Source organism: Tribolium castaneum, chromosome 9 (assembly GCF_031307605.1).
Source record: "Tribolium castaneum strain GA2 chromosome 9, icTriCast1.1, whole genome shotgun sequence".
NCBI lineage: Eukaryota > Metazoa > Arthropoda > Insecta > Coleoptera > Tenebrionidae > Tribolium > Tribolium castaneum.
The window spans coordinates 5,811,996-5,837,955 of record NC_087402.1 but is presented as its reverse complement, the minus strand read 5'-3'; the positions used below and the strand labels follow the sequence as shown (position 1 = coordinate 5,837,955).

General features: G+C 39.0%; 1 protein-coding gene across 1 annotated transcript; it reads left to right on the top strand.

The window, feature by feature from the left end:
- The first annotated feature begins 737 nt into the window (after window positions 1-737).
- On the top strand, window positions 738-25,640 carry lilli (lilliputian). Its single transcript, XM_064358860.1, has 15 exons — window positions 738-808; window positions 1,255-1,357; window positions 10,535-10,911; window positions 11,567-11,705; window positions 12,103-12,180; window positions 12,464-12,559; window positions 12,776-12,812; window positions 18,566-18,599; window positions 19,308-19,385; window positions 19,442-21,580; window positions 22,743-22,955; window positions 23,009-23,077; window positions 23,133-23,232; window positions 23,654-23,978; window positions 24,123-25,640. Exons 1-15 carry the CDS (start codon window positions 753-755, stop codon window positions 24,230-24,232), a joined length of 3,954 nt encoding a protein of 1,317 aa, XP_064214930.1. The 5' UTR covers window positions 738-752; the 3' UTR covers window positions 24,233-25,640.
- The last annotated feature ends 320 nt before the right edge of the window (window positions 25,641-25,960 follow it).

Genomic DNA, 25,960 nt, shown 5'->3' with positions numbered 1-25,960 from the left:
ATTATTCACACCTTTAACGTGAAATAATTTTTCCATGGCCAACTATTTTAAAATGTTTTAAATATATTTTTTATCAAAAGTATATAAAAATATCAAACTGTATTTATATTGTTTTCAGTTCAGAAAAAAATAAGCTTTTCGAAAATATCATAGCCAACTATGATTCCTATTTAAAAAATACAACTTTATGTTATTACACTTTAACGAACGGTTAAAATGAATTGCTGATAACATTACTAAATTCTTCGTAAAAAAGTGCATTTATAATGTCTTTGTTTCAAATGTATATCTTTTATATGTAATAAGGAAGATATGAATTTTTGAAGATTTCGCTAAAATGTCAACTTTTGTTTATAAATCGAAAACAAAAGACAATACCGAGATGCGGTTTTGACCAAGATTATTTTTCAAAAAATCTTGGTCAAAAAAATTTGCCGTCGACGTGACAAATACACAACAACAAAAATCAACCATCAACAACCATTTTTGAACACATTGTACAAATTTTTTAAGTGGTTTGTTCTTGAAATATTCTTATATCTTCCGGTGGGACGCGCGAGATTTTGTTAATTTTATCATTTTTTCATATCCGGTTGTACGAATGTGTAGGCAAAGCCGTATTATTAGGTGAATTACGCTTTGGAAGATAATGACCCCTCCACATAACTCTCACGTATGTTATGATTTGTTGTCGAAAACATTGTTCATTATCTGTATTTCTCGAAGATAGTGGTGGGTCACGCGTACCGTGTATGTGCGGTACGGTGTACATCGGCCAGGGGCGCCCCACCGGGGCCACAATTGAATGGTTTGCAGTCGAATGAATGAAAAAATGCTCGCCGAGGCCGTTGATTTGAGTGTTGTTTGCTTGAGTAGATTTGGTGGCACATAATTTTGTTGTCGTGTTGTTGTGTTGTGCACGAGCCGCCTCTGGGAGTCCGGCCCGCGCACACCTCCTTCCTCCTCTCGTTAACGAGAATGTGACGTCGGATCGTTCGCGTCATGGCTCCAAGTCTGACACACAAAGTTATTTGGCACCGAGTCTGTGTGAAAAGTGTTAAAGCAAGTCCTCGGCTCCCGGATTAAAACGTAATTCCTGCGGGGAAAAAACCATCCCTCGGCGATAATATGTAGTGAGTTGTTCGGAGGTACGCCCTCTGTGCGCTTTCCGTGCCGTCGTGTGTGTGTGTCCGTGTGTTCGTCGGTTGCCTCTTGTGTTTTATTGCACTTGTTGAGTGTTTGTTTCTATTGCAGCGTGGAGAGAGACCGCCTGCGAGAGCGGGAGAGGCAGGCCCGGGCCCAGATGACTTCGCAAGTGGACGATCAAGGGACCTTTCTGTTTGGAGCACCCGTTAGGGTAAGTCGAAAGCAGTGTCGCATTTAGCGTTAGACGACCGCACTTTTCGGAAATTATGTAATAAGGAGTTGAGTACTATTACACTGACCCCGGTACACATTATCGTCTGGTGTGGATGATGCAGCCCTCCCACGCGAATCGAGATGTATTTTCAGTTTCGCACGTCAAGGACGTTGCTCTTAGAAATGGGGATTAGGCGAGGTTCCCGATTTGGGAGAGGGTTTATTGAAGATTTTTCCGACGTGTTTATAGGGGGAAATTTTACGTTTCCATCAAATCGGATGCTCCCCTTTTTCTTCAGAGATTTATAACAGATCGGTTTTATTGGACTTTCCGCGGTTTTTGACTCATCAGCGTTTTATTTCATGATGGAAAATTACAAAAGCCAATTAAATAAATGCAACTCTCCTCAAATTTCCCGCAGGATATTTGGAGTTCTGAAACGTTTGACTCATTCTCAAATGTTGGCACTATGCCTGTTGCATGAAATGATTAAAAAATTTGTTTTTTTATCGAATTGGGATTGATTTTGTGCACCATTTACTGTTACTATTAATCAGATTAGATGAGGTTGTTTGATAAGAAAGGTTTCCATTCGACTGGCTATATCTTAAATGCGGTGTTTATGTTTACAAGTTGCATACCGAAAATGCCAAAGAGAAATTTTTGAGCTTTTTGAACGGTTTATGTCTGTTGTTTACTGAAAATGCAATGTCTGGCACAGTATGTTTCGGTAAGACTTTATCTTATCGCGCAGTAGGTAATGATCAATTACCTCAAGATTTTTACACATATTATTGCAAATTAATTTAATTTAAATATATCAATGTGTTAGGAGTTTTGTTGGTCCACCATCTTTTTATGGTCTAAATCTCTTTTGATACAAGCTTTGTTTTCTGTAAAAATCGAGAAAATCGGAATGACACTGAAAGCCTGTATTTAGTGACTGTTTCATATTTAGCACCAAAATTGCAATTTTGTTTAATGCTCAATTTTGATAAATAATTTATATTAAAATTATAAATAAAAAATTTGATTTTCAAATAGTATTTTTTTATTTTCAAACCCAAAAATAAAAAAAAATAGCTACCATAGCCCATATTTAATTACTCTCCTCTATTAAGTGTGATAATAAGGTGTTTTGAAAAAACAAAAAAAATCACGGTGGTTCTAAAGAGTGATTGTCGGTTCGCTCTTTTGAAGAGCTTTGTTATCAACAAAAATCAGAAAAATTTCACGTATGATTCGCCCATCAAAAAGGTCGAAGCAAGCCAATACCAAAATTTTGAGAAAACCAAAAAATTCAATAAATATTTGTGGGTTCACTATTTTTTTCGAAAGTCCTTTTGACAAACTTTATTTTCTGCAAATGGCAGGCAGGTTGCTACACGGGACTTGAAAAAATATTGAGAAAATAAAATTCATTGAAAGACTTTGTTTTCTGCAAAAATTATGAAAATGGTTTTTTAACAGTTTTTAACAGAATATTGGGTATCCTGATGTTGTGTGCCGCTTAAAATACCGCAAAAGGCCTCAAACTCAATAATATCGGAACTCGCAATACAAAGAAGCACGAAAATAAAAAGCACAGATTCCTAACAACTTTGCGGAACAATGCAAAATATTAAGAATTAATTGTTAAAAGTTTTGACAACTACAATAGTCATTTGCGCGATTTGACCAACAACCATTAAAACAGTCTGTACAATAAAATGTAAATGGGGTCATTTCGTATTTTTTTAATTAAACTTTTTGTCAATTTGAATAAAATATTCCGGTAACGGCGCGGAAGTTGTAAAAAATTCCCCTTGAATCATTCATTCATCTCATCCCGGTGAGAGAGCGCGTAATAAATCGGCGAATTACTTGAATAGGAATTGAATTTGGGCCATAAAAGGAGTAGGACAAGTAATGTAAATTAATTGTAATGAAAGAGTGGCTCGGTTTTCTGGTATTTGTCGTATTTTTCGCGTAATTCAGTTGGCGCATTCGCATGGTAATCGCCGACTTTCTCAATTAACGCGGAGAAAGTTGAAGTTCATTAAGAAAATAATTTTCCGATATTTGAAATCCTTCAGTTGCAATTGTTACAAAAAGCGTAAACATGTTTACAACCAACGAACTTTTCTCTCCTATTTTCAAAGAGTCTAAATTTAAACTTGATCGAGTCGAATCTGTATTTTCTCATCATAACGAGCAATTACAAAATTAAACGCCTGAAAAATGCAATTAACGGAGATCGATCGGCAGTCTGACTTGGGGAAATGCTCGCCTCGGGCGACAGACAAGTCTTCTTGCTTAATTTTATGCTCGCATCCTCAATTTGTCATGAGTCTTAATTTAAACGTAAACATTTCGCGTGATGCGTGTGCGGGGTGTTTCCGCCGTGGCGTGTTTCCTCTCAATAAATTCGACCCCAGTTGTGCGTTTTTCGGACGCTCACGTCGATATTTACGTTATGGATAACTAATTACGTCACGTTAAGCCAGCATGCGAAATTAGAGCAATTAAATTTGGCGCAATCCGCAAACCCCAGCCGGTTTTATTATGGGGCGTTTAGGCGCTGTGCGACGTAATACGTGGAAAGTTTCGGTAATGTAATTGCTCTGTTTAAAGTTTGGGGTCGTTTGTTACCCGCGAGCAAATTTTTTCCAAAATATTGACCGACCCTCTTGTATTAATTTATCTTGGATGCGAGTTGTTGGTCCTGTCAAATAAAAGTGGGGGCGCTTTCGGACGCCGCGTGCAAAACAACGTGCTAAGCGACTCTTCTCTGTATTATCGATTCGATGAGGAGAAGTTTGTGGAGGTGGAGGAGGCCATTGTTGTTTGTTTTCGAATCTTTTACCTCATTTAACTTCACAGAAACGATATTGTTTATTTTTCGGTGGTATTGAGGCTAATGCGCTTATGTACTATTTCTCCAACATCGAAATGCAGCGATTTCGCGAGGAGCGGATTTGATGAATGGCAAGATGTGTAATAACGGCTAAATTTGTTGGAAGGCAAAACAGCTTTGTTTGGACGGGAGTAAATTTGACTCGGGCTTTTCATAATATTGCTTTAGACGGTTGTCTGGTTTTTCGGGTTTTAATAAATTTAAATTTCTCCAAGACGCTACAGATTAAAGACAGTAATACTAAGCCAAGATTTTCAAATTTGCGGTTCTTGCTTTGCTGTGGATTTGATAGCATTCCAGTAACTCATTAGTTTGTTATTCGTTAATTTCATGCTTTCCACTCATAAAAATGTAGCGAGTTATGTGTTAATCAAGTAGAGGTTTTGAAAAACAAATAGTTACCATTTTCAAAATTGTTAATTCAGATAAATTTATGGTGATATCCTGCAATTTTCTGCATAATTTGCTCATTTACAGTTACATCGCATAAGACGGCTTTCCTTCCTACATATGCTTTTTTTGTTTCAACTACGGAGGACTATAACTTAGGAGGCGAAATGATGCACGAAATCCAAAAAAAATTGTTTTAAATCAACTATTCAAGAGAGACTCTTAAAAGACAAACTGACGACTAAAATTTTTATAAGAAACATGAGAAAAAATAGTATTTAAAATTTGCGCTTCGTCCAGTATTTTTCAAGACGCTACGAATACAGTTGAAGATACAAAAAAAATGTAAAGAACAAAGTTGTAAAGAATTAAATTTTCTACAAAAAAGTCCGCAACACCATATTTCTATCTTCAACAGTTTAGGTATAAATTAACTTCCCAATACTTGACCACCGGCAAAATGTAGCAAATCTGTCGCTTGAGCGCCTTTGAACGACTTTGGGGCCTAAATGATTGAAGATAAGAATATGCTCTCGCTGACTTTTTTGTAGAGAATTTAGTTCTCTACAACTTTTTTCCCAGCATTTTTCTTGCAGTTGTAACGGTATTCGCAGCGTTTTGATAAATATGGGGTAGAGTGCAAATTGGTGAAAGTTTTTTTTTTAATAAAGTTTACGATAAAATTTTTGTATCATTATTATGTCTTACTATTGAGAATTTATTGCTCTATCTGCCTGTATTTTTTTTGTTTGCTATGTGTTAACCATTATACAAATACAATCACTTTTTTAAATTCATTGCTCTGAAAACTTAGACGGTAATGGAATAATTGCGCTCTCTGACGCTGTTAACGGAACTATCGAGGATGGGAACGTTTTATTTATACGTCGGGTCATATCCTAGCCTTTAGATATCCGTAGTTTCAGTATAAATACTTATGACAATAATTTGGTTACTGTTTTTTGCTCGTTAATATTACACACAGGCTTGTTTTCTCACATAGTGTCCAAGCTAAAATTAAAATCTTTGAAATCGGTAGAGTATTAAATAAATTCTCGTGGAAAACTACATTTGTTTGCAATTTTCTTTTCTGTATTCTCCGATCTTTTCATACAGTTCTTTTTTGTTGCATTTAGATTTAGATCTTGTAATAAAAGGCACTTATTTTCAAATTACTGATAAAGCGGGGAATTTAACATCAACTTGACTTTTACTTTTATTTCATTGTTTACTGACTAAAATGTAGTTTCTACTTGTTTAATGGGAAAAGTTAACTATCTGTTTTACTTCTAAATCTCAATAGCGAATATAAACACATAATGGCCATTTTGAAACAGTAAATGTTGGTTAGCTTGGCAATTGACATTTATCCATGTGAACGTTGTATTGCTTTATTTGCAGTTCCTTTGTATTTACTTGAAAAATTTTGATTCATGTTTTACAAGTTCCAAGAACTTCTGCTATTTTAAGTAATCAGATTATGAACCCTTGCCCGAATTACTTAATTATCTGACTTTTATTGCTCGGATGTGAGTGGTGCTTCAAAGCTGCGAAGCGCTTTGAATTGAGACAGCGAAACTGGTTCAATGTTCGCACGTGATGGATCTCATTTGCCTAAAAGAAAAAGGTAGAAAAGCTGGCGTTGCACCAGAGCAAGTAGTATTTCCGGCTCGGCTCGTATCGCCTTGGATTCTTTAAGGAAGTGGCCGTCGCTACACACATTCAATCAAGAAACACTCAACTCGACAGAATCTCGCCATGCAAACGGTCGATCGTTTCAATCTCAATCAGAGATCACCCTCCGAACACAATCGTGGCGCATCTTCTCCTCTCAAACGCAATTCATTATTCATAACTGCAGAGTAAATTGCCGTCGCCGAGCGAAATTGCCTGCAACCTTCGCATTAGCTAACGTTTTATTTGTTGCTTCGCGAATTGAAGGTCATTTATTTTTGTAATGTTCGCTGTGTGTGAGTGTGTATAGACAGATATCTACGTGTTGAATCGCGCAATTAAACGGGCACGAGGGGAGGAGCGTCCCCGGAATTTTGCATAAATTCGGTCGTCTGCGAAAAGAGCGTCGCGACGATTATCGACGTCTGCGAAGGCAAAGCGCATACGTAATCGGCGCTCCTGCGGATGCTTTCGACGGCGTCACGGTAACCCCGGCAACAGGCTTTCGGACGCAATCAAATCTTAGGTTTGCCTCTCACGTGGCGAAAGCCGACAAGAAATGAATTGATTTCGAACAATGATCGCTCGTTATTTGCCAGTTTCCGTCATGGAATTAACTTCTTGTTATCGTTTTATTTAGATCCTGTCGAAGGTCATGTACGGAAAACGTCATCTCTGGCGACACGACTTGCACAATCGGACGTTTTTTCTCAAGAACTGAATTAAAATGATGTTATTCATTGATGGTTGACACAGAGGCGGTTTGCCTGCCACTTGCAGCAAATAAATAATCAATAACTTGCTAAATTACTTGTTTATTTGTCGAGCGTGATACGCGCAACCTACTTTATATTTTTGTTCCGTTGGTAGAATTAGGTTCTTATTATCGTTTTATTTAGATCTTTTCAAGGTTGTGTCGTCACAACAATCGGAATTTTTGCTAAATTGTCGTGTCTCGATTAAGCGGTTGAGACGTCTTGGGATTTTATTATTGTTCATTTCGTTTCGTGATGAAACTAGGTGGATAACATAATTACAAACGTTACGCCCCGCTAGCAAATTGGGGAATTGATTAGTTCTGGGGGCTTTGGTATAAAAGACGATTTTCAAATCGCACACACATTAACACACTAATTAATAAAGCTTAATAGCTCGGTAAATTTACAATAAAAAGCCATAAATTGAAGGTTAGCACTAGAAAATAACGAACGTGGCAGCGAATGTCAAATGAAACGAGATTCAGAAGCCGTATTTGTGCTAGTGCTTGGGACCTTTGACTTGTCTTATTTAATTTATTTCGCGCCCTCTTTGCTAAATTAATTTTCCATAAAAATTGTGCTTTCATTTGTCCATTTTAATCACAGTATTTTGCTAATACTTTGGCCAACCAATTAACAATGGAGTTTATACCGGCTTACGGAACAATGCAACTCGTACCGACCTAATGGAATGATTTATTTTACCTCGTTAGCTGATTAAAATTTTAACGAGAACAGAATTACATTAACAGTTTTCCGGCGCTGCAGCAACAGTTTCAAAAAATTGAATTTATTGTGAAATATTACTAGCTTGTAATCTTGTATCATAACATCGCCTATGATCCATGTGATCATCACCGATCCGATCGAACACACTCGATGATTTCGATTTCCGCTAAAGCTAAATTGAAGATAATCGTTCTTGTGCGGTCACTTATTGCATGCATAGGGAAAGAGAGAGAAGCGACCACGTGATGCTTTAGTAATTTCATTAAAACTTTGTACGGTGTTGGCGAATTACAATCCCCCTGTTTATTTCCCAGGTGGATCGCGATCAATTTATCAAAGGACTCGCGCGTTATTTTACAGATTTTTCAGGCGAGGATTGTGGCGGCTTTCATGCGATGGACCGATTTTTGTGTTGTGTTTTTCCTTTTTCGCATTTGCATGACGATCGGACGACGTCATTTGCTTATTGACGAATTCACAAGGGAGGTGAAATAACGTCTATTTTTTCACGCTGATAAGGAATGACACAAACATCCGCTAAACAGGACACTTAGTGTAAATAAAGTAATTTTGGTGAATTAAGTAACAACAAACCGATAATCTCGCCAAATGGAGTTCCACCTCCCGGCAAATTGCTTTCTATAAATATGATAAAATCAAAAGGGTCTGCAATGTTTTGCGGTCGATATCATCGCCGACGTTTTCTTCGTCGACTAAATCCATAATTCACTGCGACTTTTCCCGGAGACCTTATTCTTTTTCTGTTTAGATAACCGACCATGCAACAACTTTTAAAATAACTAGAGAGGGGAACAGCCGACATTGATTAAAATGGTGGCAATCATGGCGAAATTTTCACTTTAGTAGCGTCGATATGGCGTGCCGTGTATAAATAAACCTGAATGGGTGCGTCAGTGACCCGTGACATATCTCTTATAGAGTTCATCCCCCGTTTATGAAACACAATGTGGGGTTGATTCGATTAACTATTGTTTTATTTTAATCTGAACTTTACCGACAGCCAGAGCCTGATTTGATCAACAGTTTTTGCGCGATTGAAAATTTCGCCGAGTCGCGCTTGTTTAGCTTAACAAGCGCCAAAGAATGTCGGCCAATAAAACGAAATCCTCGATTATTTACACAGTCGATATTAGAAACGTACAATGTGGCTTGACTTTCGGTAATTTAATACGCCGCGAATGTACCACTACATAAAATCAGTGTCAACAGGATTATTAACGAAAACATAAAGTTCGCGCGCCAAAAAAAGAGCGGCCGATTAGCCGTTTATTCCGGGAGAATCGGTTTTAGCAAGGAAATTTCATTTTATTAGGCGACAAATATACGAAACGAATGTTACATAAACTGCATAAGGTAGCGCATACAAAGTGGAAAATGTAACAATGGAACGAACGGAAGAACGTGATTCCGAACACGTCCGGTGCCAGACCTTCGGGCCGATCTTACATTTCGTGGAGTGCTATCGCTTGTTAAAAAAACGAGAGAGAAGGGAAAATGCGGAAAAGGTAACGAGAATATGATTTTCGGTGGCCGAATTGGCAAAGTCTAGCTCATATTCAACCACGTGCACACGAGCTAGTACCGGCTGAAAACAAAACTTGTCTTTATAGTGGAAGAACGTGTATTACAACTCTTTTTGTAAATTTTACAACTTGGATAGACCTTCGCTCGCAAGCAACTCGTCTATTTCTCTCGTAAGACAAACGGTAAAGAAGTTAATCTCGAAAGTTACTTACCTGAGCCAACCTCAATACAAATTTATTCCTCGCTTCGATCTAATTTGCTCGGTTCGTCAGTATAAATAAATAAATCGTTCGCGAGAGGAGGGTTCCTGACGTCGTGACCGCACGTTGTTCCTCGTAGCTTCCTGTTTGTCCTGGTGCTTTCGGGCCGAAATTATCTCCCACGTATAGACCCGAATGTTTGCATTACTGAGAATTTAACGAACACCCCCGGACGGCAAAAGGTCAAAGCAGACGCTGCATTCCACCCTCGCTCATTCGGGCTAATTACAAAACGGAGCTTTCTGCTGTTCCATCCAGTTATTACTGCAGAGAATTTTTGATCGGGTGTTGCGATGATGGCACCAAAGGTCGAGTTTATTTTTTCCCGGCTGGAGATATAAACTGTTGCATGGGAAACTAGTTACGTTACCTTTAACGGACTCATTTCGTCTCTGGAAAGTCATCCGAGGCGAGCCATAAATTACGTGAGAAAAGTGGCGACGAGTGAGTCCGTTCTGTACAAAAACCCGATAAGACTCACTCTTCTCACACGTGTCGTTTGGAACAAGTAGCTTAAATCCATTCCTGGCAGCCAGTGAGTTGTTTATGCGGTTTTGAGCGTTTGCCAACGGATTAATTTTTGTGCAAAAAGCGGGGTATAATTCAAATTGGCCGATGATTATCTCGAGCGCGGCATAAACTTGAACGCCGCCCTTCTCGAGCTTTGTTGCTTTATCCCGGTAATAATTTTCATGACTGCGGTCTACAAGTTAGTTAACTACTTCGGCCTTGTCGCGCTCCTCTAAAGGAAAAAGAATTTAATTAATCCTGGAAGACGGGAAAAATCCCGCCACTGTTTACAATTAATTTAAATCCGGTGAGTTATTGAGCCGTTTCCGCGGAGTAAACGTCGGTACACTCGCTCGTAATAGAAACTCTCCACGTTTGTGCATAGAATGCTGATGAAGGTCGTTGTCTTCAGGTGAACCCGTCCTCTTCGGACCCCGTCACGCAGCAGATCCAGAGCAAGCTCGGCGACTTCCAGCGACTGCGGCCGTTCCTGGACCAGAAGGACCTCATCGGCGTCGATGGCGTCCCGCCAAGTCCCGGCGTGCCCAACGGGCCGAGCTCGAGGCATAATCCGTTCATGTCGAATCTTGCCTCGGCGGCGGTGTCGTCGAGGCTCCAACCCTCACCAGAATCTCGTCCCGAATTCAAGAAACCACATCACCACCAGATACATCACCAGCATCAAAGAGGCGGATACGTGAAGCCGGCCGACGGGAAGCCGCCCTACGAAGGCAGAGGCGGATATCCAGGTCAACCGGTCAAACACGGCAGCGGCATCACAAATCACAGGTATTTCGCTCTTTCATCATACATCCAAATGTGTGCAAAGCGAGCGAAATTTTCATGAACTGTGCTGTCAACACGCCAGATTTGCTGTCTGTCCAGAAAATCCAAGGCTTGTATGGTTATTTTCGTGTGTAGCTCTCTTTTTTGTAGTGTTTGTAGATTGTGTCGTTTGATTTCTGAGGCGATGTCTGTCTTCTACGATTTTTTCCGTTTGTTTTCGCATAATTTTCTTAAATAATCAAAGTAAATTGTTTGTCTTTTCTGTTACGGTGTGTACGTAAAAGGACGAAGGTTTGGTAAAGAGATCAAGTCATTGCAGTTGATTTTTGATTATCCGGATGTGTGGGGAATTGCGTGTTATTATTTAATTGTTTGAAGTAAAGAATCTTTGAACCTTGTGTAAAAACACACTTCCCAATTTTTGGGCGTGACTGACCAGCTTTTTGTGTCTGAACGATTTAATACATTTTTCATCTTCAACAAATGCATAATATAATTTGTAGGTTTTCATAACGTTCGGAATTATGCGCGTAATGATGCAATGTTGAGTGTGTTTTGTGGTATTGCAGGTTTTCGACCCCACATTTTGCGGATAATCGGGAATCTCCTGCACATCGAAAATAGCGAATTGTTTCTAAATGTTTGGGTGTTTGCGTAGGTCCAACGGGATCCTTCCGGCGAAGGGTCCGCCCCAGTCGTCGCCGAACTCGTCGGCGCCGCTCTTGCCGTCCAGCAACTCCTCCAGGTTACACAACAGTGGCGCACGCAATCATCCCCGCAATACTACGTTCGAACAGGTGAGTAAACACCGCTATCTCGCCTACAATTCGAAATCGGATGCGGGCGAAAGAGAGTGGCGCTACTGGCGAAGATTTATCGGTTTATGAGTCTCCGATCCGACGATTTATTGCCCGTCCCTTAGCCGGACGGTCTCTCTAAATTGCTTGTTCACATTCAGTCAATTTGCCGTTCAATAAAATAAAATATCTGACCGGCGCATCAACTCCGAGAAGTTACCACCGCAAATCCATAAATTATTCTCGCAGGTTTTATGATCTCTTGACAAAAAAAAGAAAGAAGCGACGATCGATCGGCGAAATCGAAATCTCGGCAAATGTCAGTTTACATCCTCGTTAGTGTGTAATGGATGTTTCAATGGGGACATAAATGCACCAACATGTTGTCTTGTTGCAGAATCAAGGACCTCCGGCTGGCCCGAGGGAACCTTTGCCTTCCGCTACACCCAATACAGATATGGAGAACATTTTCAAGGTAACTGTGACACTATTTCATGTATGATCCGACTTGCGCAATTATTTCGCCACTTAAAAGGAAGTCGCTAGTGAGTCGGTTTAAGTAAAACATTGATTCACAACTCTACGTGACGAAATTATTGATCATTAGAAGACGACATAAGAAAAGTGATAAATCAATATTAAATGGGCAGGATTTTCGGGGGAAAACCCTGTATGCAATTCGGGAGAGCGATAATTTAACGAAAGCCATTACACGCATTACCAGAATCTGGATTGCCCAAAACCTGTTGTTTTTGCAGGAAATGATCGAAGTTCGACGTCCGCTCACTGCCATCGCTGCAACTCCCAGGAAAGAGCCCGATAATAAGTTTACCTTCAGTCCTGTTTTTACCAAGGTGAGTGCGTCAAATTCTAGACTAATTGCCGATGCGATTCGATTAATTATCCTTGCCTTGTCACGTGACCGCCCTTGGCAGGACGATGACGTGTTATCAGCGGTAATAATTGGTGTCGGGGACCAGAATCCACATTGTTTTGTGTTTATCGATCTGTTTATTAATAAATTACATGGCGTGATAGCAATATAATTTTTTTTCTGTTCTGTATTACAGTTGACGGAGTCTACGCCAACGCCGTCTGCACCGAAGAGTAAGTAGTTCATTTGCATAGTTTTTCGAGCAGTAGTGTGTTGTATGTAGTTGCGTTGAATTATCCCCGACTACGTCTAACCTTGATTCCGTACAGTCATTAATTCTTGCCATAAATAAATAATGTGTTTCGTCGTATACATAGCAATGCGACCATTGCTTCGTAGTTCGGCCGAAAATCTAACACTGCTCCGACCCTCCTCCGGTACCGAACAATTCGATTTTTATCTCGTCGAGTCTAAACAAAGTGCGTCATTTCATGTGAAGGTGAATTAAACGTGTATTTGTGCGTCATGTGACCAATACCTTTTGTAATTGACATCACTCGATTTACATAAAGGTAATCGACTCGGACGATTTTTGCGCGATTTATTAGACCATAAGACCGAAACCATTTTTTCGTTTAGTCTGCCATGACTTCTGGAAAAGTTGTTCGTACTTATGTCAGCCTTGCCATGAATACTGTTATATCAAATGTCAGAAGTGACAGTTCAACAGGCAAATACAGACTACCGAGATACAGATGTTTTTCCTCAGGCGTGAGTCACAAGTGCCGCACTTGCCCAGATGGACGGCTATTAACACGTTCAAATCAATTCCAATACTTAAAATACCAAATATTTACAAAAATAGAAACTGCAATTTTGAATCTTTTCCGATGTTTTAGTCAACAGACTAAATATTAAATCCCGATTTTTGAATTTTCTTCAATCTTTACTGGATTCAGTCATAGACAGCGGTGTTTTGATTTTGTAATTTATTCTATCCCAAGAAAACCAATCAACTAAAAGAGAATAATAAGTATGAAAAGTGTTGAAGTTACTAGTCATGTTCTTATGAGACTCGATTTATTTCTCAATCGGACTTTCCCAAGTCAAAATTTGATGAAAAAATTTATGCCAACTCTCCATGGCTACAAATTTTGTTAGTTCTTAAAAGATTTTATAACTTGCTCTGTTATCTGTCTGTCTGTTTCATATTTTCCGATCCAAACTTAAGACGATTCCTGTTGTCCGAATGCATTGAAATTTTGCATACTTACGTAATCTACGTGACAGTGCAAATCTGTATAGTTAATTACCTCCCGATGGGGTTAAATGGGGTGTTATAGTTTTAGATTAGGTTTAAAAAGGGATGTTCAAGCGCACTGTTCACTCACTTGTAGAAATATATTAATACCTAATCATTTTCATTACTGTTACAAAGAAATGTTGCAATTTTTTAAAATTTCATTTATCTTGGATTTATCTAGGATGTGCTGTCAATTTTAAAACTAAAAGAAGAAAAAAATAATGCTTATTTTGTTTTTGCCTCTAGATATTTCGTTAAAATATACTGTTTTGCTGAACCTCCTTTGTATGAAGTTTGGGCAAAATTTAAAACATTTATGGATTTTCGATGTATTTTTGTCCTTTGAACTTGTTATTATCAAATACCTGAGGATAGATAAACTATCACTATCACTACTTTGTGTTTTAAAACAGAAAGTGATTCATTCTTCAGCTTTAGTTTCAAAATTGTTACTTTTTCATTTGTTCGTCAAATGCTCTACAGCTGACATTTATTTAATTCCATTCTCTTTTATTCATGATTATTTTGCGTTTTAGTCACTTTTATGCTAAAAAATGTTATGCAAACACTTTTCGTCTCCAGATTGTTTTGCTCACGTTATTAAAATAAACAAACCAGAACTTTTTTTATTAAAATTATTACCAATGGTACCAATGTAATTAAAACTATATGCCCGTTGAAAAAAATAAACTTTACGTTCTTGACCATGTTTTTATTTAAACTTACAACAGAATTAGAGAATAGAAAATAAAGTGACATTTAAAGCACTGCTTGTTGCGCATCAATTCCAGAAGCAAAGGTAAAACGAACCTAGATTGTCTTCATTAAAATAGGATTTTTTGCGTTATTTCTTATACAATCTTCCGTTCATAATCCCTATAATGCTCCGAGATTACGCGGCAATTATTTAAATGACTTGATTATTTACACTTGACGGGGAATGATTTTCGTGGCAAAAAACGCAACCGGAAAGGTCGGTAAATTGGTGTTAATTATGCGATCGCGTTAAAAATTTCAAACCTCCCGCCCTGTGAAACAAATGAATTAATTAGACAATCTACGCCGCCTCCGATGCCCAGTGCCCTAATTCGAAGCGCGTGCTGTGCGTAGTCGTCATAGAAACGCACGTTCCCGCTCCACGTTCGGGGTAGTCTCACGGGGGGGCGCAGGGGGTGCGCGACGCCGGTGCAACCGAATGCACACACGTTCTAAGAGAGTGCAGTTTGCGGACCGTTCACGAGTCAAGTAGACGTGCCTGACGGCCGTTACGTAATGGAGGCCGTCTGACGGAGGCGTCGCCGTCGCTATCGGTGAAAAACCGAGTGAAACGTGATTGTTTTCGGTGTTTTGCTCTTGTTTTGGTGGGCCTTTGTGTGGCGCGAGTGGCACATGGGTGCGCGCGAACGCACTGCGCACCGAGTACCGAAGGCGGTACTGCTATGCTGAGTTCGAAACGGTGGGTCTACGGTACCGTCCTGGTTTTCTTTGTTTCCGTCGGTGCGAGGCTTCTTCCGCCGAGCGCGGGTTGTTGACACAACATGTCGCCGATGGCGCGGTCGCACCGATAGGTACCCGAACTAATTGGAACGGTTGGGAGTTGCTGTACCACCGGGTTCGGTACCGAATTTCGACGAAAAAATACAAGATTTCGGGGTTAATGTACGGCGGGAGTTCTTTTGTTCGGGACTTCTTCTTTCAACGGTCGGATCATTCAATACAAGGGCCGTTATAAAAACTTATACAATGTGGCGTTGTTTGACGTACCGGGGAGTGGACACCTTTTTCAAATTATGCTAAAACAGCAGGAAGGAGCATTAAAGACTTTTTCATTATAATTACGTTGTTTGCATATGACGGTGATCGAAACTAAACCCTCACGTGCAGGTGTGTCCGACAACACCACCGAATGACATCAAATTATTTCCTACAGCTGCCTCTAGAGTCTAGATAAAGTGCACGACATTGTGGTGGTCGAATTATAAAGTGGATTTTTTCGGGATTTCAAGTGAGTCGTGTCCAGTGTCAGTGTGGGCTATAGGGCCCTAGAAAATTTTTTATATATACTGGATGATTGGAAAATAATTAATAAAAGATAATAAAATCAAGTTGCATGATGTCAATAAAAATTATTGGCGTTAAAATATTCTAGTTGCAAGTATACTTTTTCTTTAAAATAATGATTTTAATAGTTGACCAATATGTTCCAAGTACGCAAATTTAATACAATTTGGCAATATTTTTTTTGCTACTTTTTGTCATGACAATAATAACATTGTCTTATTTGATACTATGCTACTAGATTTTTTATTAATTTTCTCAGAGTTATTTTTTTGAGCAATAGTTTTTGGTAAAAATGGATCACATTACACATGTTCCCATAAAAAAATGTCTTTTAAAATATATAAAGAAAAATATTGTTTTGAACTTAAAATAGTCCAAAAATATACCTACTGACATTTAAAAAAAAAACTTGAAAGCATCGGCTTATACTACAGTAAGGGCCATTTGATTTTTTTTTTTATTTTTTTAAATCGGGCCATAGACAAAAGTTCAATAGCGCCTTCTGTTTTTTTGAAATCACCCTATATAATGTTTATTCATGTTTAATAGAAATTAATAGCAAACAAATTCACTTGATAATTATTTCATTATTAATTGTACTTTCCAAAAAATTCAATATTGTTCCATGCTTAACTATAAATAAAAATGCTAAAAATTAAAGTTATTTCATTTAAGAAATAAAATGAGCTATTCTACAACACCACAGCCACCTATGATTCAATTTAAAAATAAAATTTTACAACTAATCAAGTCAATGAAATAAGTGAGAAACAAGTATTAAATTTGAATTAAAAACAAGATAAGAATTTTTTAATATACTATCTTTAAAATGTCAATGTTTATAATAAGATCGAGAAATAAAAAGCGGTAACAAATTCTCCTAATAATTATTTCATTATTAATTGTACTTTCTCAAAAATTCAATATTGTTCCATGCTTAACTATAAATAAAAATGCTAAAAATTAAAGTTATTTCATTTAAGAAATAAAATGAGCTATTCTACAACACCACAGCCACCTATGATTCAATTTAAAAATAAAATTTTACAACTAATCAAGTCAATGAAATAAGTGAGAAACAAGTATTAAATTTGAATTAAAAACAAGATAAGAATTTTTTAATATACTATCTTTAAAATGTCAATGTTTATAATAAGATCGAGAAATAAAAAGCGGTAACAAATTCTCCTAATAATTATTTCATTATTAATTGTACTTTCTCAAAAATTCAATATTGTTCCATGCTTAACTATAAATAAAAATGCTAAAAATTAAAGTTATTTCATTTAAGAAATAAAATGAGCTATTCTACAACACCACAGCCACCTATGATTCAATTTAAAAATAAAATTTTACAACTAATCAAGTCAATGAAATAAGTGAGAAACGAGTATTAAATTTGAATTAAAAACAAGATAAGAATTTTTTAATATACTATCTTTAAAATGTCAATGTTTATAATAAGATCAAGAAATAAAAAGCGATAATGGGTTTCGGTTTTGATTCCAAGAGAGTGAGAAAATAGATGGAAGGTTATTATTGATGTGATTTTTGGAAAAGTATTGTTTTTGTATGATATAATAGACGACACTGGCCGTTTGAAACGTTTTGAATATTATCAGCCATCTACTTAATGATTTATTTATGTATGCAAGCCACGAGTAAAATTTCTTGAATTTTGCAACGGTCGCCTTCCTGTCCGGAACACATCTACAGGTGGTGTCGAAATTGGCGCAATGTCTCGGATGAATGAACGCAGTCGATCATTTGCGACATAAGTTATGTCGGTAATATTACCATAAAACAACATCATTTCGCTTGTCCGATGGATAAATGAGGTTTACCTCAACGATGGGAGATGATGTTAATAAGCAATTTACACAAACATGAGCCGGATAAGGTCTCGGACTCGTATTACAATTACCTTCATAGGAAGTTTAGTCGGTTTATTTAATTTGGCTTTAAATTATTTTCAGAAGCATCCATGCATCCATAATTCGTTAGATTATTATACTGGCCTGGGATAAATTGGCGTCAAATTTGCGTGATGTTCCAAGAAATTACAGTTTTAAAACGCGTCGAATACTTCCAAAAATATCAAAACTCGTCGGTTCCGTAACTGTGCATTGTCGTTTAGTTGTGGTTAATGAACTCCTATTGGCAAAGTTTTGTATTGGGAGTATGAATTAAAGAAAAGCGCACTCGGGCACACGATATCCAGATCTTCGAAATCTCCTGAATAATTCAGGTGGTTTCATATTTCAACCCGAGTCGTTAAATTCGAAGTTAAAGCCAGTTGTTTTCGAGGGACGATGTATTGAGACAGTCGTAAATTAACCCTGAAGTTATTTAAGTACTCTTCCTGTTTGTGGTTTGGCCAGCTGGTTGAGGCGTTTTTTCCCTAATCTTCCTTATTGATCATTTTTCGAGTCATCGGGAGCGTCCCGACGTTAATCTCTTTGTTCGCGCCACATAATAACACTCTGTGTTTCCTATCCACTTCATTAGACCACCTGACTGCAGGTGTTCGCGGCTCGCTAACAGGTGGCCAGCTACTGCTCACTATTATAATAACGATCATGCGAAACGAAAAATACTAAATTCGCCTTTTCTCTGTTTCAGAACGCGAAAAAGTCGCAGCTCCACGCCCGTCAACGTAAGTATGCAACGAACACCTTCACATTAATTGCCTCCGTCCGACTAACCGATCAGCAGCGACTCATTAGTAGCAACTTGTCTGGTAGCTTCGCGTGCTCAAGATGCCACTTAGCTCAGACTCTTCGATTATAAGCTATGAAGGAAAATGGTAGCTTGTGATCGGCCATTGTCTTGCTACCGACGATAAATTCATAGATTTATCGTCGGGAAGTCGACAAACACAGATTCCTGCTCGATTGTGTGGACACGAGACGACGGGATCTTCGCCCGTTTCGCTCCCAACGGCGAAATTTTGAAAATGCGCCGCCCGTCAGACGAATCACTAATTTAAAGTTATTACTCAAAATTAGAAACTAGCAGGGTAATAGGGACAATTGGTTATTAAAAGTGCAGGTTGGACTATCGATCGGTTTATCGGTCGCGATGAGCGTAATATTTTAACGTCGTATACGTGATATTCAACATGGCGTCGTTGAAACCGACAATTTTTACCGCATCGCGTGCAATATGTGGGTGGCCGGAACGAACGAATGTGAAGAGATAAGAAACCGTAAAAATACACCGGCAGATAACGTCGTCATCGACTTTAAACACTCAATTCAAACGATTCCATCGTTCGAATTAATTCTTTCGGAATGAGTCCCGAGTTTTGCATCCTTGACATTTGGCTTAGCGCACAGGTGTTGATTGGGTATTGTTGTTGCAGTGACTTACGAGATGATCTAAATCTGTCAGATGACAGCGATGACGATCAAAAGCAATCTTCCAAGTTACCAGTAGAAAAGTAAGTGTTTGAGGTCATAGTCGAGTGTTGTAGTAACATAAGTGTGTTTCGAGCAGGATGGTTTCTCCGCTGGGTGCGACTCCGGCCGTTGGTAGTTTCTCCAAGATGGAGTATCCGCCGGAACCGGCAGATCCGGCTGGGTCTTCGTCGAGCGATTCGGGCTCGGATTCGGGATCAGAGAGCGACTCGAGCAGCGACGATTCGGCCGAAGACAACGTGACTTCGTCGAATCCGAGCAAATCAAACGTAGTACCTGCCGAAACGGGACCGTCTTCGCCGCCTCCGCCCGAAGAAAAAGACAAGAAGCGATGGAACCTTGGTTCGTATTTGGTCATCGACCAGAACAACGCCAAAGCGGACTCCGTTCTCTCACCGAAAGTACAAACGTCGCCGCTCACCTCCAGCATGCTCCCTTTGGCCGTCGACAAGAAAAAAGTTACCGAAGAGTCGGACGCCAGTGATTCGACGAAAGATCTAGACAGTGTGGTTGCCGAGGCACTGGCCTCGGCAACGGTGCCCCTCTTGTCGAGTTTCTCCGATTCGGACGATAGTGTGACGGAAAGACGCACGAAAAGACGCAAACATACCATAATACAATCAGTTACCAAAAATTCGGAAAGTGACAGTGACGATGCCGAACGGACGAAAAAACCGAAACCGGTGCGACGTGCCAGTCCTCGGACTAAATCAGTGGATTCGTGTAGTGATTCGGACAATAACAGTGCCAATATTATCAAAAAACGTCTATCACCTTTGCCTCATAAATCGCCCGAACAGTTAGTCAAACCCAAACAGAGTCGCGGACGTCCCAGAAAAATCAAACCGGCTGTGAGTGGATCCGACAAGAAACCGCGAAAAAGGGGACGACCACCAAAACCCCGACCCTCACACCCGAGCAGTTCCGACGAAGAAGACAACGTGGACAAAAGGCCGGTCCGACGGAGAACAATCTCGAAACGTGACGCTTCGAGCAGCTCCGACTCAGACTCACGGTACCGAAAGTACGAATCACCAAAGAAAATCCCAAAACCATTCGAGGACAAAATCAAAAGGCCCGCCATCAAAAACGACTCGGACGACGATTGGGGCAAGAAGAACAAGAACAAACTGAAACCAAGACAGAGGAGCGAGTCGGAAAGCTCCAAGAAGAACGACTCCCCCAAGAAGGAGGTCTTCCGGCGGAAAGGAAGAACGTCAAACCCACATCACAAAAGCGCCGCAACTCTTCCCACAACGACCGATTCGAGCGACAGCGATTCGGGCCCTTCCAAGCGCTTACAACGAAGTCTGAGTTCAAGGAGTCGCAGCCGGTCCTCGGACAGCGACACGAACATTCTAGCCAAATCCCCGGTGAATAAAGTCGAGGAGACGAAACCGATCAAAGACAAAAACAAGAGCGACACTCTACGCAAGCTGTTCACTCCGAAGCGCGACTCCGAGGGCGGCAAAGGGGGCGGCAAAGGCGGCGGCAAGGGCGGGAAAGGCGGCAAGGGCAAGGGGGGCGTCAATGTGATATTCGCCGACGGCGGAAACGAACGCTGCGTTTCGCCCGTCGAAGACGAAACAATGCCGACCATATCAAACCCAACTCTCCTATCACCAATCCCCCACAAGGAGGCCAAACCTCCACTAGCATCCCCTTGCGCCGAACCAATCAAATTCATTAAGACTGAGCCTCTCGATGACGAGAAAATCTCGATGAAAGTCAAAATCGGTCTGAATCGCATCGACTTGAACGCTGTGATTTGCCTCAAAAACAAGCTCGAAGCGCTGAAACATCCCTACTTCCGGGAGTTTGAGAAGAAGAAGCTGAGCGATAATGATAACGAAAGTAAGAAGAAGGATTCGGATTTGGCCGAATTGAAGCACAAGTCGAAGAAGCGAAAGCGGCGGAACAGTTCGAGCTCGATTTCGTCGCTGTCGACGGTCAGCAACTTGTCGCACAGTAGCAAGAAACTGGAGCATCGCAAAGATCGGGAGAATCACAAGATGAAACGGCGAAAAGACGACGAAATCTATCCCAGATCACAAAGTGATAATATCAGTCTGACGAATGCACCACCGACCAATCACGAGCGGGAAGGTAGCAGAAGTCGGCAGGTGATCTCGCCCGTCGACAAAAACAAGTCGCAAAGTACCAGGGAGTATCATTCGTACTTTGAGAAGCCCGACGAGCCCCTAGAGTGCGAAGAGAGGTAAGGAAAAAATGCACGAATTTGGGCGGTTCAGTCGATCAACGATTAAAATTCCGCGATGCTCGAATTTAGGTCAACTTGGCCTCCGAGGAATATATCTGATTCAATATTTTCCGGTGAGCGCTGGCAGTATTCAGCTGTCGTAAAGAACGTATCGAGAGGAAAAAATGACGTCTTATTCTGTCCTGAAATGATCTTTATCGTTTTCTATTTCTATATTTGGTTTATTTGCCGTATCTAATTTACGACAGGGTGAGGTGACAATGTAATTCGCCATCGAAAAAAGATTTATTTAAATTGTGCGGAATGGAGATTGTGCAAATGACATAAATAAGGTTCGTTCCTACCACAGCACAAAAAATCGAAGCAGAGTCGCCGATTAGAAATTGAAGTGATTTCACATTTAATGACTAAAAGGCGCAATTAGCAATTAATAAATTTGCGGCCGGTTTTTATTTAAGAAGATCGTAAATATCCTGTCATAATCATTCATATTAATTAAAATGATTGTCATTTATTGCATAATTGAAACTCTTTTTACAACTTGATCAAGTTTTATTATTGTCGGTTTTTAAGGGCTAAAAAGGCATCAAATCAACTATCATAGTTGCTAAAAATATTACACCAATAAAAATTCAAAACTACGAGGATATTTTTCACGATAAAACGGTTATCAGTGCGAAATTTATTGAAACACTTCACATTTCGTGAAAAATGTGATACTACCAAAATTTAATTTTTAGAAAGTGGTACAAAAAACTTTCCATAACAAAGGGACAAAATCATTTTGTCGTATTAGAATTAGAATAGAATATTAAGCTACAGAAAGCTATTACATTCTAGCACGACTTCGAAAGTGCTACGACAGGTAAGGAAATGGATTTTGTTTAGTTTTTATTATTCGATTTATTTGTTGAGACTACATTTACATATAGGAAAAATATTGAGTTTCCAGAACGGAGATATATCGCCTAGACTGTTAGATAATGTGTAATAAAATGAATATAATCGCACTTCGTAATAGCGTCTTTCGCTAATTTTTTAACTGTGATAGGCTTGATTGTGTAATGATCGACTGGGCCGTTGGTTAGTTTAGTTTAGTTTGCGTTGTAGTTTTTGTGGCTTTTTTCTGTGAAACCTATTAATGTTTGTCGTATATCAGTTCGTATGTGATTTGCAGAGCTCAAAGTCAGTACCTGAGCGATGCGACTCGTTTGAAGCACTTAGCTGATAAAGAGACTGATACAACAAAACAGTGTATGCTGTACCTGGAGGCTGTACTTTTCTTCTTACTAACGGGCAACGCCATGGAACTCACAAGGGTTACAGAAAACGCCTGTTTCACAATGTATAAAGACACATTATCGTTAATAAGGTAACTACGTTAATAATTTAACGAGAAAGCGGTGACTCATGTAACCATTTTAGGTACATCACTTCGAAATTTCGAAGTCAACATAACGCGTCTTCGAAGCACAACAAGCTCGCTGTGTTAAGGTAATTTCAAATAAACACACCTACCAATTACGGTATTGACTGACGATTTTTGCAGTTATCGGTGCCAAGCGCTTCTTTATTATAAACTATTCAAGATGAAGAAGCACGAAGCGAAGGACTACCAGAAGGTCCTCAGCGAATATTTCAACAACAAGGTCAGTAATTAACAATCTTGCGGAAACAAAACGCCAATTAAAAACGAAAATTGAATCAAAACTCCACAGAATAGGCACGTTTATTTTAGCCAAAAAGACCTCCAAAGCCCCAAATAAAACATTTAAAAATCGGCACCAAACGTGCCCTCTCTTTTCAATAGAGGTGGGAAAGTAATTGACAATTACGCAATTTAAACAATAAAAAAACAATCTTATGACCACATTTAAAGATTATATTGAATCGTCGCATGTGCCGGTGTTTTTGGAGCAAAAACGCAAAGAAAATAAATTTAAATGTTCCAAATCTTCGACGTTACGTGCCCATCTCTAATCGAAATTTGACATTTGGCTGTCATTGAATTTTCCGCAACGAAAATGATGCAAAAGGGGGAAAAATGAATGGGTGGGAATGTGGTTTCAGGCCGTTGCGATCCCCCCAGAGCAGCAGACCCAGCAAGGCCAGGGTACACCGTCGCCCATGTCACCGACGCCGTCTCCTGCCGGTTCTGTGGGTTCGGTGGGCAGCCAGTCGTCCGGCTATAGCAGTGGTGAGTTGGCGGCGAGGGGCAGCAACGTGCCGCCACCTGTTCCATCAACGCACGCACAAAGTGGGGGCGCTCACGTGTGGATTCCTCAAAATATTTACAACGCCATGTACAAGCAGAACCAGAATTTCACATATCTTCTGTCTTGTCAGGATCTGTGGGATACGGCCGATGCGCTCGTCATCAAGGGCAAACACACAGGTGGGTGGCTCGGGGAGTTGGGGGCAGTGTCGGATTGTTGAGGCAAGGGGGCCCGGATTATGTTGGTGGTTTATGTGGGCCCTGCAAACAATAATCCGACCCTGGCTGGGTGAAGGTGGGGTACATGTTGTGTTGTCGTTCCAGATTTCTTTATCGACTTGGATAGGCTGTGCAAGCCTCTGACGATGCACAGCTCGCTGATAGACCTGGTGAGGTACATTCGCGAAGGGATAAAAAGGTTGAATGAGAGTTAGAATTGACCAATGACGTTTGTAAATAAGATAAATGTATGCCAAAGAAGCACTGAGTCAATTTCAATGTCAATGGAACCAGCTTGTTACTTGGACAGAATATACACTTTTTACATTTTACCTACAGATTATATTAGAGTAGAGTTGACTTATTTAATCATTTACTTAGGGCATATTTGCCGGTTAGATTGGTTTAATGTTGACTAGAACAATTGAGTGATCCTACATATTATATGACTTTTGATGTCGTTTCTAGTTAACTGACTTAGGGTGCAGTACTATAATAATATTTTTACAATGATAGGAAATTCCACGTACATAGTGTATATTTTTTTGTAAATACTGTATGCTAAAGTTATATATTTACTACATCTGCTATATTTGTACAACGCTAATCTAGAGGCCTAGTGAATCAAACTTTGCATCTCACGTGGTTGTGGATGTTAAATTAATAAATATTAGTCATTGTTATTTTTGCATATATATTGTAGGCTAAGTGTGCATATGTAACATGTATGTAAATCTTGTATCATATTTTATAAATTTTAAATTATTTTATTTGTATCGTAAGTATTTTCATTAAGGCCATTTACAAAACAAAATCAAATTGATATGTATAATTTTGTACCTATAATTGTTGTTGCATTATTTATCAATGCTGGCAGAAAATCTTAAAGCTTAGTTTTCTTCCAGAGTGATCGACGTATTAGCACTCATCACTAAGTAAAGTTTCACTATGACGTGACTTTTTTTCCTCAAACTCCTACTCATCCAGTTTTATCAAAGCTGAAGGTTGATCTCAAAACTTTAACACGTTTTACGATACTGAATTGTAGTGAAAATTTACTTAAATGTGCAGAACAAAGTTTGGTTACAAACTTGAAACTCCCTTTGCACATTGTTGATTTATGTGGTGCTATATTTATTGCAATCTTTTCTGATGATCTCTCGAATCAAAGGTCGAAATTTGAAACAAAACGCGGAGATTTATTCAATCAGATGTCCTTGGCGGCAGGTTATGCAGAAAAGGTTGTTTCTTTTTTAATTATTTATCTTCTCTTAATTGTTTTGCCGTATCATTATGGTCAGAAATGGTAAATTTGGCTGTTTGGGACCAATGGAAGAAAAATCTCTGAATGTGTATACGATTGGCATAGATCACAATTTTTGATATTAATTCGTAAATCTCAATTTTTGCCTTCCATTCAGTTGATTTTTTGTTTTTTATTTGCGTTTAAATGTTGCTGTTTTAGTGAAATTGGTTTTTATGTAAATTAGTTATTTATTCTTTTAACGAAATTTGGCCTCTGCATTTTGACCATGTTATCACAATCTGGACATATCGACTGACAGAATGATTGTTTTTTTCTCTTTTTTTTTGTTTGAAATATATTAATTTATTTTATATTTATTTTCGTTTTTTATTGTTTCATGTAACCAAACTTGGTCTGTTACAGTTGCAATAGAAATATGAACTCATAGAACTCCAAAGTAAACTTAAAGTGACCTTGTCTAGATCATAAATAAAATGAATACATCAGTACCTTGTACATATTTATACATAAAAATTTAACATCAGTTATACTTTTGAGGTGATGTGTAACAAAAGGACCCAACTTTTTTTTCAAATATATTATTACAGCATACAAATTTCTTCCGTACAAACCTAACTGTCCGTAATTATCCCATTGCACTGAAAATGATTTAAATATAACATTTATTATTACTCTA